General features: G+C 37.1%; 1 protein-coding gene across 2 annotated transcripts in view; it reads right to left on the bottom strand.

Annotated features, from left to right (window-relative positions):
* Window positions 1-17,752, bottom strand: part of LOC124785846 (dynein axonemal assembly factor 10) — a 190,936-nt gene that overhangs the window by 36,414 nt on the left and 136,770 nt on the right. For both annotated transcript variants that reach the window (XR_007015963.1, XM_047254215.1), the window contains exon 6: window positions 9,521-9,655. Coding sequence is in view for 1 of the 2 variants with exons in the window: in XM_047254215.1 (XP_047110171.1) it covers window positions 9,521-9,655 (135 nt within the window). In the remaining variant the exon portion in view is untranslated. The remainder of the gene's footprint in view (window positions 1-9,520; window positions 9,656-17,752) is intronic.

Here is a 17,752-nt window from a genome sequence, read left to right as displayed (position 1 = left end):
AAGCTCACTCAGAGTTAATCCTGAAACACTCTGGTTGATTCTGGATATTGAGCAGCATTCCATAAACTATCAGGAGACTTAGTATCAAAAGTCTGGAGATGTTAATCAATAAGAACCACTGGGTTCTTGCTTGGTTCACTCATTCTGTAGCACTACAACAACAAACTGCATAATTATACTAAGGGGACACATATTCAATAGTGCTAGCAGTCTAAGAAAGGAGTTTTTGTCTGCAGCATTCTCATCACTGGCTGCTTACACAGAGTTCTTGCACCATGTTAGCAGTGAGATGGGGAGATGTATTATCTGGTGCACAGAGATATGAAAGGGGCTCTAATATTCTAGGTAGGCCTTCTGCATCAGCCAATATGAAATTGAAGTGATGTAGCCCACATACTGGGCCTCTGCGACAGCTAGCTGGCTCCGCGCTGCCACTTATGAGCAGGCTGTCTCATGGAGAACTTACGTGGCTGCCTTCAATGTCTGTGCACTTGTCAAAGTAACCAGACATTCCCTGAATCCTGAAACAAATTTCATGATGACTTTCAATAACTTGTAGGACTTGGGGAAATTTCCATTTTGAAGGGACATACAATAGGTCTTAAAATTTTCACTCATTGCTTTCTAGCATGTTAGCTTGTAAAACACAGCATGCATTTATTGCAGCAATTGCAAATTCATCTCAAACATCCATTGGGTGATGAAAAATTTTCTGTTCTCCATTTATTTGTCAGTGTGTATTCTATAAACTGCTTAGTCTGAGACAGTCAGTTTTTAAAGGTCCTTTTATTGTTTGTTGAACTCCTTCCTCCATAAGCATGCATTAAATTTTCAGATACACCAAATGCCTCACCCGTGACAATGACGCATGGTGTTGGTACTCTGTTGTTTGATATGGGGCTTTTCTCCGATATTTGTAAATTTTTACTAATGAGAGTTTTGTGCAAAACTGTGGAAAAATAGATGAGCCACTATATTTCCTATGTACATGAAGTTATAAACCACAGTGTATAAAGCAAATAAAATGATGGAAAAATAAATTTTACAATTATAGTAAAGTACATCAGATATGAGAAAAAAGGCATAACATATTCCACATCCATCTCATTCAGCTTATTGGTCATGACTGACTGTCAGCTGGCTGACTAAATTGGCTGCTTAACATTGGGGCTGCCTAGTGCTTTACGGCCCAAACCACTGAGCCTGACTGCCGATAAGTATTTTTATGTTTTATTTGTTACACTGCAAATCAAGTAAAGCAGTGCTCAACTTGACGGGTGGTTTCAGCACTGCAGTGACTTACTAGGTGTGGTTATGTGCCCTTGACTTCCTCCCACCTATGAACAGATACAGCCAGTTAAAGGGGGACCTACATTTCAACACATACTCCAAAATATGGTGCAACTTGCCATGGGGTTACTGCCATTGTTGTTGCTGTATTGAAGTTCATTCAATATTTTGTTATCACTTTAATTTTTGTTACACTGTGGTGAATCTCACGTGTACAGTGCATACCTTCCCCACAGAAAACATGGAAAATCGGCAGCTAATAAAGAAATTCTAATTCTAAATTCATTCAAACACTTGCTAGACCCATTAGTGTGGCTATGTTGTGTTGAAGCTGTATAGGTAGCATTTGCGTTTCCTTATACCTGCTTGGTAGGGCCAAACAGCTGTTGCCCATCACTCCATGAGTGAGAACTGCTTTATACCAAGTGAGTCAACTGGCAGCCTCGAGCACTATTCAGGCTGATTTGCCATGTGGCTCCTGTTCTGCAGCTGTGACTGTAGCTGTATAGGTAGAAGCTATGTTTCCTTATACCTGCTTTGTAAGGACACATGGCTGTTTGCTGTCAGTCCATGAGTGAGCATTGCATGATACCAAGTGAGTGAACTCCAGTCGCATGCCTCCGCGTGCACATTAATAGAGAGTAATGTAGACGAGTGCTATTCACGTACATTTGCAATGCAGCTGCTGCTCTCTAGCTTCCACCCTTGGCTAGAAAGTCAGTGATTATGACCCTTCAGATGTGAGATAAATAATTTGGTTTCCACATTACAACTGCACTGTTTTCCGTGCCCCCCTCCCCCCACCATACTTTATATAACTTCCGCTGCTAATGCTGCCACCTGCCATCTGTGAGTCATCATTGCATGCTGATGTAAAACATAGGTGGAGGACACCTTAATGTGACTGGACTGCATAGGATTACACTGTTTTCCGCATCCCACTGACATGCTTTATATAACTTCCACTGCTAATGCTGCCACCTGTCATCTGCAAGGAGTTACTGCACGCTGACATCAAGCATAGGTGGTCAACACATTAATGTTAGTGGAGCATGTATTTGTGGGTTATAATATTATGTAGTTACAGCTAATAATGAATAGATTCAATACATTTCCAAAATAAACATGGTCAACAACTGAAGTGCTTTTATCTCTATAGGGAGCAGAAGTTACATAAATATCAAGTCAGTGTGTGACAAGACACGTCTGAAATAAAGCAACTACCAAATACATGATGTCACATTGCTAGTGTTACTGATGGTGTATTAAAATGTTGGTAAGCTTTGTTACCTTGTTAATCACTGACAAAACTTAGCTGAATATTGAAACTGGCATCTCGTGGGCGGGGAGGGTGGGTGGGGTGGGGGGGGGGGGGGGGGTGCTCATGTGCCTCAGGTATTTTATGTGACATCTGTATTCGCAAAACATTCCCGCAGTGTTGTGACTTCTGATAAAATGTCAGCTGCTGTTGGGTGTGAGTTTTCATCATACAGTTTTGATGCATTTGATCCTAATGGTATACTTTTGATGTCATGAAACAATTGCTGGAGATAATGACACCTTGTGTATGTATTTTAAAAAAGTGAGAATGTTAAAAAATTATTAAGTGTATCTGTGACTCTTATTTTTCCTAATAACAGCTTTACAACAACGTATCTATTACCTGTATACCAGATTTTATTTCTACATAAACATCGCTAGCTAGTGAAGAAATTATTTCACATTACAATGGGAGCTGATGGGGTCTCTATTCTCTTGCATATTAAAAAGTAGTTGTTGAGTAAATAACTAATGAAGCAAATGTAATGGAGTTTACCAGTCAACATAAGTTAACAAACAAAATATTTGTTACCCCCTTGAAAAGACCACTTTGTGAGCCTCCAGCACTGACATAAGGCATGGCAGTGAGATCGTATGTATAAGCCAGCCAGTTGTATGGAATCAGTACCACAAGATTAATTGACAAGGAGACATGACAGACTGTCAGGAAGAAGCTAACATGTTTGGGTGTGCCCATGACCATTGCCAGATTTGTTGGTGTATCAATGCATTTGTACAACATGTTTACAATGAATGGTTTACAATTAACAGCATTCTAGCTGACAGGTACTGGAGACGAGAGACACAGTAAAAGCTGCTGTCAGTGATGTACGCCCATGTCAACTATTTTCTGGGTTAACATTGTGAAGGGAATAGCATGCAATGGGCATTTTGAGTCGAGTACATCACAAGAGGTCATTATTAAGAGAATCATGTAAAGTTGCATATATTCAATGAGCCAAACAACACAGAAACTGAGTAGTGGCTGACTACAGGCTTGTAATGTTGACTGAGAAGTCAGGATTTCACCTTTGCAAGAGATGAAAGGTGTTGAGTGCAGCTTAAAGAAGCATTTAATCCACTGCATGCTGTGAGTGTAGTTCAGGCCAGAAATAGTTCTGTGATTTTCTGTGGGTATTTTTCATGCCACGACTTGGGCCAATTCACTCAGGTTACCATGAACAAGAACTGAATTGTTTATTTCAATATTCTTGTCAACTGAGTGTTGCCTTTTCTTCTACATCTTCTGATCACCACCACCTTCTTGTAACCCAAAGTTGATTTAGTAGCATGAATCTTCAAGCTTTACCAGTGGATGTGTTGTAAATAGTCTTCATGGTTTTGCCACTGGATGACGTTGTGTGAATTCTAAAATATTTATTAATTCTGAAGTAAGTTAATAATTTGGGTAGCTGGTTAATTCAGAGAGAAGTAGCAATGGTAGAATTTGAATAAACAGTTTTCATAATACTCATCTTTTATTCTTCTTCTTTGTTGTAAATTGTAGGCTCATAGTCCATTCTAAAATGTAACTTTTTATACTGGTCTAGAGGAAGCTCAGCTTCATTTTGTTGAATAATATGAACACTGACTTTCTGGTGTTGAACACAAATATTTTCCGTCATTTCACTTCACAATACAAATCAACATCAACCAAATGCTAACAGAGCACATATAACTTGTACTCCATCCTCGCACTTCAAACTCATACTACTAACTACCCAAAGACAATGATTTACATCTAACAGCATGTAGCAAGGAAAATACTATCATATGTCGATCTATTTGTGCAAAATATCTTTGAAACATACAGTTCAAACATAAAATAATTGTTTAACATTGCTTATCTTTTTAAGAAGTCCATAATCATCAATGTATTACATTAAGTAGTTACATTATATTAATATTTATACATTTTTGTATAGCTATATGGTAGAGGATTTCTGGGTTTTGAGTCTCCAACTTGGGAATGAGTTATTTTATACAATCCAAGATTGGTTAGAATCAAACAATGGAAAATCCAGGATGGAATGTAACAATATTATGAAAAGGAAAGTTGCTACTCACCATATAGCGGAGATGCTGAGTTGCGGACAGGCACAATGAAAAGACTGTCACAAATAAAGCTTCCAGCCAGTAAGGCCTTCATCAACAACAGATGACAGAGATACATACACACACACTCATGCAAATCCAACTCATTCACACATGACTGTAGTCTCAGGCAACACAGTCGTGTGTGTGTGTGTGTGTGTGTGTGTGTGTGCGTAACTATTCTCCCACAACAAAGATTCCAACGCCCATTTCTGATTATCAGTTAACCTTTTTGCTTCCGAAATCTTAGTTATTTAAATTCTGTATCTAATTCTGGGATATCTTTGTCTATAAATCTACTGTCTTTTAAAAATTGTATACTATTTATTTTATCCTCCTCATAAGATATAACTGACTTCATAAAATTAGTACAAATACAATCTCCATCAGATGCGTTGATAATCAACTTCTGTCCTCCCCAGATAGAACTTGCATTCACACTAACCATCCATGACATGCTGAGGATAAGACCCTCACCAAGATCCTGAATTATTAAACATATATGTGTGTAAAAGTTACTCCCTTAATTGTAAAAACTATTAAAGCCTGCCTTTTAACCACTTTATTATGTCTCCCAGTTGCACCTTTCATCTGTGCTAAAATTAAAGTCCTCATTATGTTTTACTTTTTTACTTAAGGATTCAGACACTCCTGAAATTTGGCTGCCTGTGTCAACATGACACCTGCCTTCCCATGATCCTATTCTGAGTTTAATGAACAGACAAGAAACACCAGTACATTTATCGGTCTTAATACCCTCATATGACAGGTCATCTTCTCTCTCTTCAGAACTAAAGCCACCAAAATCAGTGTTGTTCTTACCATTTTCATTGCCTTGGCACAGTTTCATTAAATTAGCACAGGCATCACTATCACTGTCACTAGGAATTTTATCAATCCTTGCACACTTACTTACTTTATGTAGATCAACAACATGGTACTTATCTGTAAGTTGTTTTACAATAACATATTTAATTTTATGCCACCAGTCTGGATATAAAGTTAAATACAGATTTTTTTCACAATTCTAAAGCTTTCATCTTTCTCAATAGCACCTCTATTTAGCCACATATTATATAAAAAAAGATTCATTCTCATTCATAACATTAAGCATCTTACTGTGAATTTCATAACTGGTAACTGAACTAGTATGATTATCTATACATACTAATGTCGCTTAATCCTTTAACAGTGTCCTTGGGTACCTCTACAGTATCATAACCACAATTACACATTTCCTTATAATTACCTAATGCCTGTATATTCATCATCACTTACCCTTAATTTATTATATTCAATAATACCACAAACATCTTCAATATTGCCACACAAATAACCAACATCTTAAGTCCCTATTTCATTACTGTTTACATACTTACTTTCACTAAACTTTCTGTTCATTAACACAATATTCACTTTTTTCCTCACCTGGTTCTTCCATTAATTTCTGAATTCCAAAATCTTCACAAAAATCAGTTCCTTCAGCATTTAACAAATGAAACATCTCAATCCAGTTATAGAATTCTGATAAATTAAATTCTCCTGTATCTTCTTTTCTAATTTCTATGTGCTCACTTACCTTATTCATGTATTTTGCCCTTCCTGGTGAGCATACCTCTTTCTCAACAGATTAAACAGCATAGTACATATCTTCAAGATAGATCCTGTTCACTTCACTAGAGTGTTTTTCTTGTGTGTCAGTATTTATGTAATTTCTGGTCCATTTGTTATTTGTTTCATGAGCCCCAACTTATGGACTAACAATAGGGCCCAAGCTAGTTTTTTGTTTCCTGAATTAATACCCCATCCTGTTTCCTTGTATTTTTATTATCATTTCTATTCCAATTTCTGTTCCAACTATTGCCATGTTGCTCCTCAGGGTAAAAGTTGTTACCATTTACCATACTATGTTCCTTCTGTTGATAATTGTTACCATTGTAGTTACTATGTTTGCTCCAATTGTGATTATTACTGTGCCAATTTTGATAACTACCACTTTCAAAAGGTGTGTGCCTATTGTGGCTGTATTTCCCTGCTTTTTCCAAAACTCTAATTTATCTACATATTTCAAAAACTGGTCTATTGTGTCATCTGGCTCATAGACTAGGACCCACTGTACTACAGCTGGTTAGCTCTTTTTTTTATAGCATCTATCTGGATGAGTTCATTGAATAGTTTGCTCAAATAAGCTAATTTTTTAAGTTGATTTTTGCAAAACTGTTTCGTGCTAATACGTCCATCCCTGAAATTTGGTCCACTGAGAAATTTGCTTTTTATTCTATCTTGTTCTGTCCCTGACCAAAATCTACCTAAAAATCCTTTCTCTCAAAATCTGCATAGTTGTGTCATCCTGAGTATACTGATTAGCCCAACTTAGTGCTTCACCTTCCAGAAACTTCTTAACAAACTTGATTTTCATAACATCAGTCATATTAAACACAAAATTATCTCTGCAATGCTGCGGAAAATCTACAGGATGTAAACTATCTTCACCTGAGAAATTTTTTACTGGAATGTTTCACACACATGGCACCAACATTGTTTATAAGATTTCTATTAACTTCTTCATTGTACAATTCTTTAACTTTTTTGCATGGAACATAAACACTACTTTCTAGGGTGCTGGTTTTGTTGTTACAAAATAATACATTTTCTGTGGGTTTGCTGTCTGCTGTCTTCAATATGTTCAATGAAACTGCTTTCAGCAAGTACCAGTTTAGTATCAACATTAGCTTCCAAAGCTGAAATTCAACTATAAATTTCAACAGTACTTATTTCCTCTTACACTTTTTTGAATGAATTTTTTCCCTACCTTCAGCGACCTCATTTTTGACATTTTTGACTTTCAGTGCTAAATTTAATTTCAATTTCTACCAAGCATTGGAAAATCCAGGATATTAAAATGTAACAATAAAATGAAAGGAAAGTTGCCACTCACCATACAGCAGAGATGCTGAGTTGGAGATAGGCACAACAAAAATACTATCACAAATAAGGTTTCGGCCAACAAGGCCTTTGTTGAAAACAGATCACACACACACACACATACACACAAAACTCTCTCTCTCACACACACACACACACACACACACACACACACAACTGCACTCTCTGGCAGCTGAAGCCAGACATTTATACAGTTTCAAATAGCTATATGGTAGTGGATTTCTGGGTTTTGAGTCTTCGTCTTGGGAATCAGTCATTTCATATAATCCAAGGTCGATTAATACATTTATCTCTCCATAACCAGTTTCATTACAATCTTCATGACGAGCAGCCTGTGGACACTTCCATCTTCCAACAACACAACAGCTGTGTTCTCAGGGCTGCACATATACACTCAATCACCCTATGCCAGGCTCATCCAAGAATTTCGTCCGGCGGGCGCGCCCGCGCCCTGCGGGCGCAAGGCAGTGTAGTTCAGTGCCCCGTCCGTGACCGTGTGTCGCTAGTGTCGGCATAAGAGCTGCAGAGTGAATGAGACCGCACAACACTGTGCTGCCCTGGACTGTCCCGCAGTCAGATCCAACGTAAACAAAGTAACAGAGGAAGCGCACCTCTGTAAAAGAGGTCGATGATCGGTAAAAGAAGCAAACCATCTACTGTTTAGGTAACAACTAGTGTTCGTGTGGCAGAATTACTACGCAAAGCTTTAGAAAACAATATCCAAAACAAGAATCGAAGAACGTCTTAGTTATTTTCTGACCCACAGGTTCATTCTATTAGTACTGCACATGTACACTCGTCATTTATGTACAATAGGCGTCTTCTGAAAAATATACCAGTTTCTTAAATGAACTAGAGTCATAAATATTCTATTTTAGAAATAATTTTATGTAAGGGATATAGTCTCATTCATACTGTTTTACTTCGGGGTACAAGTTTTTGTATCCCTTTTCAGAGTTTAGAAATCGGATCCTTAGTTTGCTGTTTTGTACGTAATAATTTTAAACGCCCATGTTTGAATAATTATTAAAAAATAGAATTAAGGTTATAAAGTTCTTTAATTCTTACAATCAACATTCTTAAAGAAGACAATTATGTACGAAGCGCGTGTACAATGGCATGGCGAGGCTCGGCTCGGCCACTGCGACAACAAACGAATTTGCCCGGGACGCTGGCCGCGGGCGATCGCGGGCGCTAGCGCCCCAGGGGCACAGTTTGGACGAGCCTGTCCTATGCACCTCAACTGGTCTTCTAAATCACCTGATCATAACCCCACAGAAAATGTCTGGCACTATTTGTAACAGTGAGTGAAGCATAGCATACAACATCTCTACAAATTGGTAGCTCTACAGAATCTAGTCATGTGAGTTTCAGCTGGATATGGCATACCTGATCTCTTTACCTGGACTGTCTTCTTTGCCAAACTGAATAAATTATCAAGTCTAGAACAATGCTAAATGGTATTAGTGTGATGTCTCTTGGGACTTTATAATTTTTTGTCCAGTGTGCTTGGATGAAAATACTGAAACAACACATCTGTGAAGCAGCTGCTTAAATGGCAGTGACCAAAATCCAATAAAAAAGAAAATGTGTACTTGTAATGAAATTCTTAAAACAGCTATCATCCACACATTTTCCAGTAATACCAACAGAAAAAAGGGAGCTAGCTGCATGTTCATTCTAACAGCATGCATCATTTAATGTCTATGACAGACAAAGTTACTCACTGGAGACAGTTCCATGCACAAAAAATAAATAAAATTTTTCAGTTCTTAGCTCAGTGTGTACTAACTTAATGAACTAAATGAAACAGTTTTCAGATAACTGTATCCTTCAATCATATTTTTCAGTAAGATTAAAAACAACTTACCCTTTCTGACAGACTTGCAAAACCTTTCTTGGGATGAAATGTTCTTGTATCATACACATAAAATTTTGATTCAAGAGTTGTAGCTACGAGTTTATTCATTGGAATATCTTTTCGGTCAAATTCAAGACCACAAACCTGAAAAAAAAAAGTGTTTTGATTTGAAAATTTCACAGAAAATAAGTTATTAAAAACTGTTGACTAAAAGGTAAAAAGAAAAGAAGAATGGTTCCACGTCATAATCATCCCAGTTTCCCTCTTGGATCTTAAAGCTATGTTTGCAGGGAACTCATTAGCACAACTCAGAATAGTTTAGACAACATTAGCAGCCAGAATTTCCAAAATTGGCTTGTTTCAGTGAAATCTAAATTAGAGAAGCCAGTTTGAAAACAATTCCTAAAAAATAAAAACACTCTGGTTTTCCCTTTCTACACAGCTGCTTCATTTCAAAGCCACAAAAAGCAAAAACACATCATCAGCATACAAATTGGGAAAACATATTTAGTATTCAGAATGAGATTTTCACTCTGCGGTGGAGTGTGCGCTGGTATGAAATTTCCTGGCAGATTAAAACTGTGTGCCGGACCGAGACGCGAACTCGGGACCTTTGCCTTTCGCGGGCAAGTGCTCTACCAACTGAGCTACCCAAGCACGACTCATGCCCCCTCCTCACAGCTTTACTTCTGCCAGTACCTCGTCTCCTACCTTCTAAACCTTACAGAAGCTCTCCTGCGAACCTTGCAGAACTAGCAATCCTGAAAGAAAGGATATTGCGGAGACATGGCTTAGCCACAGCCTGGGGGACGTTTCCAGAATGAGATTTTCACTCTGCAGTGGAGTGTGCACTAATATGAAACTTCCCGGCACATTAAAACTGTGTGCCGGACTGAGACTCAAACTCGGGACCTTTGCCTTTCGCGGGCAAGTGCTCTACCAACTGAGCTACCCAAGCACGACTCACGGCCCATGAGCACTTGCTCGCGAAAGGCAAAGGTCCCGAGTTCGACTCTCGGTCCGGCACACAGTTTTAATCTGCCAGGAAGTTTCATATAGACGGAGCGTGAATCGTGCTTGGGTAGTTCAGTTGGTAGAGCACTTGCCTGCGAGAGGCAAAGGTCCCGAGTTCGAGTCTCGGTCCAGCACACAGTTTTAATCTGCCAGGAAGTTTCATATCAGCGCACACTCTGCTGCAGAGTGAAAATATCATTGTGGAAACATCCCCCCGGCTGTGGCTAAGCCATGTCTCTGCAATATCCTTTCTTTCAGGAATGATAGTTCTGCAAGGTTCGCAGGAGAGCTTCTGTAAGGTTTAGAAGGTAGGAGACGAGGTACTGGAAGAAGTAAAGCTGTGAGGACGGGGCATGAGTCGTGCTTGGGTAGCTCAGTTAGTAGAGCACTTGCCTGCAAAAGGCAAATGTCCCGAGTTCGAGTCTCGGTCCGGCACACAGTTTTAATCTTCCAGGAAGTTTCATATTTAGTGTTGGTTATTTATAAGCTGATGGAAAATTGGATTGGCAGTGGAACAAAAATATGTAACTGGGGATAGATTATGGATATTTTTCTTAAAAATGTAAGTGTTCTTAAGCGACAATTTTTACTTTAAAATTTGTTTCTTTCACTCTAGTCTATGATCACTAATACTGTCTTTAGACTATCGATTTCAAATTGTCCTGACCATCCTCAGAGGCTCAAAAAAGAGGAACCAAATATAACTAATTTACAGTCTACATCTTATGTTCTTCTTCTTCATCATCATCATAATCATTGTTATCATTCCCCACTGCTTTCCCATCTGGCTTGTTCTTCATGATCTTCTGGGGAAATCAATGATGTGGGATTTTCACGAGGTGTTTTGTCTAATGTTCATGATACTGTTGGATAATTTCATTCTTTCAAACATTGGGCCATAAAGTATAGAAAGAGCTCACCATGAAATTATTAAAAGAGATGGCGGTTCCTGTCATATCCTGTGGAAGTGAAAGCTCGGTTTCCACAAAGAATAACAAGAAAACAAAATTTGGACAACACAAATGAGGTTCCTGAGGAGAACAATGGGTTGTACAAGAAGAGAATTAGTCTACATCTTGCAAATAGCAAATTATGATACAACTAAAGCTATTAATTTCACAAATATAAAATACATGAGTTTAAAAATGCGACAAAACATACCTGCATAAAACATGTACTATTATAATAAAGTCAGAGTGGCATCATCAAGGGATGCAAACAAAGTTAGCTAAGCACTGTCAAATAAAACTAATATTATGATGAAAATACGCCACAATGCCAAGTCATAATGTGAATGGCACTACTGTTCGCAGCAATTTGAGGTGCAGCGGGAGCAAAAAAAAATATGTTTGTGATGCAAATGCATCATGTATCATTACTGTAAATATATCTGACAAAAATGCAATTAAGAAACAACATACAATTAGGTAAAAACTATTTTGGAATTACAAGATGTTCTAAAAACTTTTACAGCAATAAAATGACATACATAAAAAACACAAGTGAATTTTTCTTTTAAATTATTAAAAACCTGGCAGATAGACAGGAAAGAAGAATAAGAATCTGGAAGTAAAAAGCAGTGATAGCATAGTTAAGTCTAAGAAGATGGTTAATAAGAAGAGGAACCTGAAAAGATACAAGAATCAAGGAGATGTGGAAGGAATATATTGAAGAGCTACTTAACGCAAATTGAAATATGGAAGAGGAAAATGAGGAGCCTGGGTATGGGAGCTGTGGGGACACAGAGGAGATCAAGATTGACCTAACCTAGGCAGAAGAATTTGTAGTGAGGGTATCTTCTAGGATGTAGAACATGTCAGGAAAGCCACGACACACAATAGATATTTACTAAGAAAAACAAATATGCTACCGTACCTTCCACAGATGTCAAGTGCAATGGCCCTAATAGATGTGGAATAAATAAAAAAAGTCTTTAAACATATCTTTATTTAAAAAGTAATAAATAACTAGTCACAAAGCCTGTAAATGTTCAATAACACTGAGGAGAATATGATCACTCATAGCTTATTGTAACCAACCATCATCAAACAGAATAATCATTTTATTGCACAAAATAATATCAACAGTATCATTCTACTGAATTTTTATACAAAAGTCAGACTGTACAAATACTCACATTATTTGACATTATAAGTAATGCATATACATCAGTTGATTCTACAAGAAATTCATCAGCGGGGTACGAGTAGTTGGCCACCAATAAATACTTTACCCTTCCCTTAAACTGAACGTTATTAGTAGTTATACTTTTTATGGCTGCTAGCAAGTTATTGAAAATGTGTGTTTCTGATTAATGGAAACATTTCTGGACCAAAGTAAGTGACTTTAAATCTTTATGAATATGATTCTTATTTCTAGTATTGATTCCAAGAACTGAGCTGTTGGTTTGAAAAAGAGATATATTTTTAATGAAAAATTTCATTAAGGAATAAATATTTTGGAAAACAATAGCTCGTACCCTAGTTCCATAAACAGGCCTCTTCAGCTCACATTAGTGGCGGATACATATGGGAACTCGCCCCCCCCCCCCCCCCACCCCCACCCCATGGGACCAAATGCATTGCCACCTGCGCCACCCTCACAAGTCAGCCCACATGCTATTCGTTCATTTCTTTTGTCAGTTGACTTGACTGAAACGAGTTATTGAGTACGTGTACTTTCCTATGTAGCATGCACGTCCACGTCATCGTATTTTATACATTTCTGTCTGGCACATAGATAGCTAACACATACCTATGAGAAAAGTTGCAGCCAGTCTAGTGATCTTGAAACATTATTCTGTCTGGCATATGTTTGAGAAAAGTCGCGATTATTCTACTGTTTTCTTGTACAGAGAACCTCCGACACATAGTGTTATAAATATGGACTATTTGCCGAATAGGAAGGTAGTTTACATTCAGAAACAGAAGTATTAAGACTGAAGAATGAATAAGTAAATAATCAACTTTTCAGGAAGAATAGGCGCTTGGAATTCATCATTTAAGGAAGAGAACCAAATTGTAATTTTTTATGTCATAAGATGGCACTGTCTTTTATATGTGTATAATCAGTTTAAATAAAACTTTCTCAAACTTTGCATGCAACTTGATTATTTTTTATTATGGTAAAAGTAAAGGTAGCTCAGGATATCTTTAGTGCCCCCTCCTCAAGGTTTTTCTGTATCAGCCACTGGCTCACACCAGAAATAATTCTTATTAAACATTTCTGTACTCTGAAAACTTTAGTTCAGCTTGATGAATTACTTAAAAATAATCCTGCATGACACTATAGACTGAATGTAATCATAGTTTGCCAGCTTTTATATTTTTATATCATCTACAACTCATAACATTCATACTGCAAATAGAGATGTGTTTAGGCACTACAACAGTTCTTTGGTATGTTCCTCCCAGTCGAATTTATCATCAGGCTGTAATCTTATGAATTAAATACTGTCAACTTCTTCTATCGCATTGTTGTCCTATTTTGGGCATATATACTGGTGAGAAACCTTTTACAAGTTCTAAACTTATGTAATGAGTTTTTTCAAGTTTAGTGACAAAGAACTGGCTAGGAACCATTTATTAATGTCCATAAAAATTTCATTAATCAATTTTTCTACGATCATATTTGATTTGGTATTTATTACAATGTTTGTGTCATCTGCAAACAAAACAAACTTGGCCTCTGGTAATTTTAAAGATGAAAGGTCACTGATACACACAAAAAAAGTAAGAGCTCTAAGATGGAAACTTGTGGGACATCACTTGTAATTAGGCTCCAGCCCAATGATACAACATAGCTCAGTACATGCCTCTTTCCCAATGATAACCTTTGTTTTCTGTCAGAGAGATAGAGGATTTGAACCATTTTGCAGAATTTCCTGTTACACCATAATATCCTAATTTATTTAAAAGGATACTGTAATTTATAAAGTCAAATGCCTTTGACAGATCACAAAATGTACCAGTAGCCTGTAATTTATTGTCTAATGAATTAACTACTGTACATTCTTGCTGTATGTGTAGGTAGCCTTCTCAAAGTCAGAACCCTTTAGAAATCTGTTTTTTTGACAATATATTAATTGCTGTCAGATGGATAGAAGCCAATTGTATATTACCTTTTCTAAATTTTTTGAGAATGCTGGCAAAAGTGAACCTGAGTGGAAAATACCAGCATTTCTTTATCTCCTTTCTTAAACAAAGGCTTTCAGGAAATGTTCCACTAAAAATTTACAGGTAACTTAATATGTTATTAAACTCAGAGGCACACTCTTTAATCAATTTTGTTGACTTTTGTCATAACCACTAGAACTTTTTGAGTTTAAACATTTTATGGTGGACATTATTTCTACAGCTGTAGTGTAGTATTCAATTACTGAAGTTATTTTTAATTACTGGTCAGAGATATTCCACGTCATCTTCTACTGAACTTGACAACCCCACCTTTTCAGTAATAGATATGAAATGATTGTTAAAATGTTTTGCAATGCCGCACACATCTGTTACTAGTGTATTACCTATTCTTAATGCTACCTGCTCTTCTTCATATCTGCTTCTGCCAGTCTCCTCCTCCACTACATCCCATTCTGTCTGGTTATTTGATGTGATTACCTTTTCCTCATAATGCATTTGCTCTGAAGGCCATATTACTGTCTTTAATAACTTGAAGTATGCCTTGTAATGAGCAACAGAATCAACATCAGAGTTGTTTCTGACTGACAAATACAGTTTCAATTTTGGTTCAAAAGATACCTTTATTCTTTGAGTAATCCATGGATTCTTTGTAGATTTTGGTTTAATCTGAGTTAATTTTGGAAGAAATTGTATTCAAGCAAAGTAAGGACTTTATTAATAAAAGTGAGGTATTTTTCATTTATGGCTTTAGCGATTTGTACATCACTCCAGTTCATGTCTTTGAGAAGTGTCCTAAAATAATTAATTTTTGGCTTACTGATTACCATCTTGAATTCAGATTTAGTAGATTTTATATCTTGTTCATATTACTTGATTTTGACGAAAGTGATAGCTCTTCCACAGAGTCCGAAAGCTCTATTCATAAACCGTCCACGACAGCAGGGGTGTCAAAGCAGTCTCATGTTTCAACAAGAGATGTTAGTTGTTCTGAATCTGAAGAATCAGAAAGTGATAGTGAAACGCCTATGAAGAAAGCACGTCTTCGTGATATATTTGACTGGAAAGAAAATGACTTTCAGCCAGTTAATCATGTATTTGATGATACGCTGTCGGGACACGTGTGTCAAATAGGAAGTGAGTCAAGTATTCTGTCAGTTTTCATGTTATTCTTTACACAAGAACTGATGAAATATATAGCTGACGAAACGAATCAGTTTAATTTATTCAACAAAGAGAATACTCCCGAATCAGTGCATTCTCGAATCTCAAAGTGGAAAGATACTGGATATGAAGAAATGTATTGTTTCATAGCTGTTTGTCTTCTGATGCCCCGCGTGAAAAAACTGAAAATTAGTGAATACTGGACCAGAAATGTTCTTCTAAATACGTCAATTTTTAGTGAACTCATGTCAACAGACTGCTTTTTGTTACTTATGAGAATGTTACATTTCAGTGACAACTCTGCCAATACTGGAGCAGACAGATTATTCAAAATTAGGAACATTGTCAATAAAGTTCATACAGCTTTCCATTGTTCATTTAATCCACATTAGAAACTCTGCATTGATGAAAGTTTGTTATTATTCAAAGGAAGGTTATCTTTCAGAGAATTCATTCCCTCGAAACGGAGTAGATTCAGTATAAAAACATTTGTGTTATGTGATTGTAAGACTGGCTATGTCTTGAATTTCATTGTTTACACAGGGGCATCAACAGAAACTGAGTTCCACAATTTGGGGAAAAGTGGTGACATAGTGACTACACTTATGAAGCTCTATTTAGAACGTGGACATACCCTGTACGTCGATAACTGGTACTCAATCCCAGTCTTGTTTGGCTGGCTTCACAGTCACGAACGCATGTGGTACTATCCGTAAGAACAGACGCAACATGCCGAAAATTCAGAAGAAACTTGAACGTGGAGATATTTAATTTATGTGTACTGACACAATGCATGCTATAAAGTGGTGTGACAAAAGGGAAGTGTGGATGTTGACCACATGTAACACCACAGAAATGGTTGACACAGGAAAGATTGACAGGAATACCGGAGAAAAAATTAAGAAACCACAAAGCATTGTACATTATAACTTGAATATGGGAGCAGTTGACCGTTCTGATATGCTGCTTAGCTCTGTCGGATGTATACGGAAAACAATGAAGTGGTATAAAACGTTCTTTCAGATCTGTGTGTTTTAAATGCTCATGTCCTACACAGATCACTAACAGGTCGTAAAATGATGATAGCAGAGTTTCATCTGTCACTGGTAACGGAACTTACAGAAACATATGCGTTAGAGCGCAGAAAAGCTGGCAGAGGAAGGTGCTCTGATGATAACCCTCTAAGATTTGTGGGAAGGCATTTTCCACACATTATAACAAGTGAGCAATCCAAGAAAAGTGCGCTAACGCGTAGATGCATTGTTTGCTGGAAACTAAAAGTGCGTCGAGAAAGCAGGTACGAATACAAAACTTGCAAGGTAAAACTGTGTGTCGTACCCTGTTTTGAAAACTACCACACAAAACAGAATTACTAATTGCAGCATAGTACAAATACAATAATGTTATTAGAAAAAAACTTCGAAAACGAAAAAAAAATATAAAAAGGGAAAAACAAAATAAAAACGTTTTTAACTTCGCCACTGCCGGTCCAAAGCCTGGATCAAAAAGAAGGATGGGAAACATATTCACAAAGTGTAAAAGTAACGCCTAAATTTACAGTTCATGACTTTGAATTTTCTCTATAAGTGAATTTAATGTGCTAACAGAAAGACAGAGATTTCACAGCTTTCAAATGTTGGAAAATCTGTTTAATACTTATGTGCAACAATCACAAGTATTGTACAAATTTCGCCACAGAAACGAAATTACGCATAATCGGGTAATTGCAAAGTGTAACAAATATTCAGGCAATTCAGCGATACCAACCGTAGGCCATGTGAAATTTCTTATCACACCAGAATACGAATTTAACAACGTGAAGTAAAATTGTTCTTACCATTGCTCACAGTAAATTCCGATGTTGTAGTGCGATATGAAAGATGATCTGTATGTCTCTTTCTCCTATAAACGATGTAATACGATGTTCTGA

Source organism: Schistocerca piceifrons, chromosome 1 (genome assembly GCF_021461385.2).
Source record: "Schistocerca piceifrons isolate TAMUIC-IGC-003096 chromosome 1, iqSchPice1.1, whole genome shotgun sequence".
Taxonomy (NCBI): Eukaryota; Metazoa; Arthropoda; class Insecta; order Orthoptera; family Acrididae; genus Schistocerca; species Schistocerca piceifrons.
This window is presented reverse-complemented; position numbering and strand designations above follow the sequence as displayed.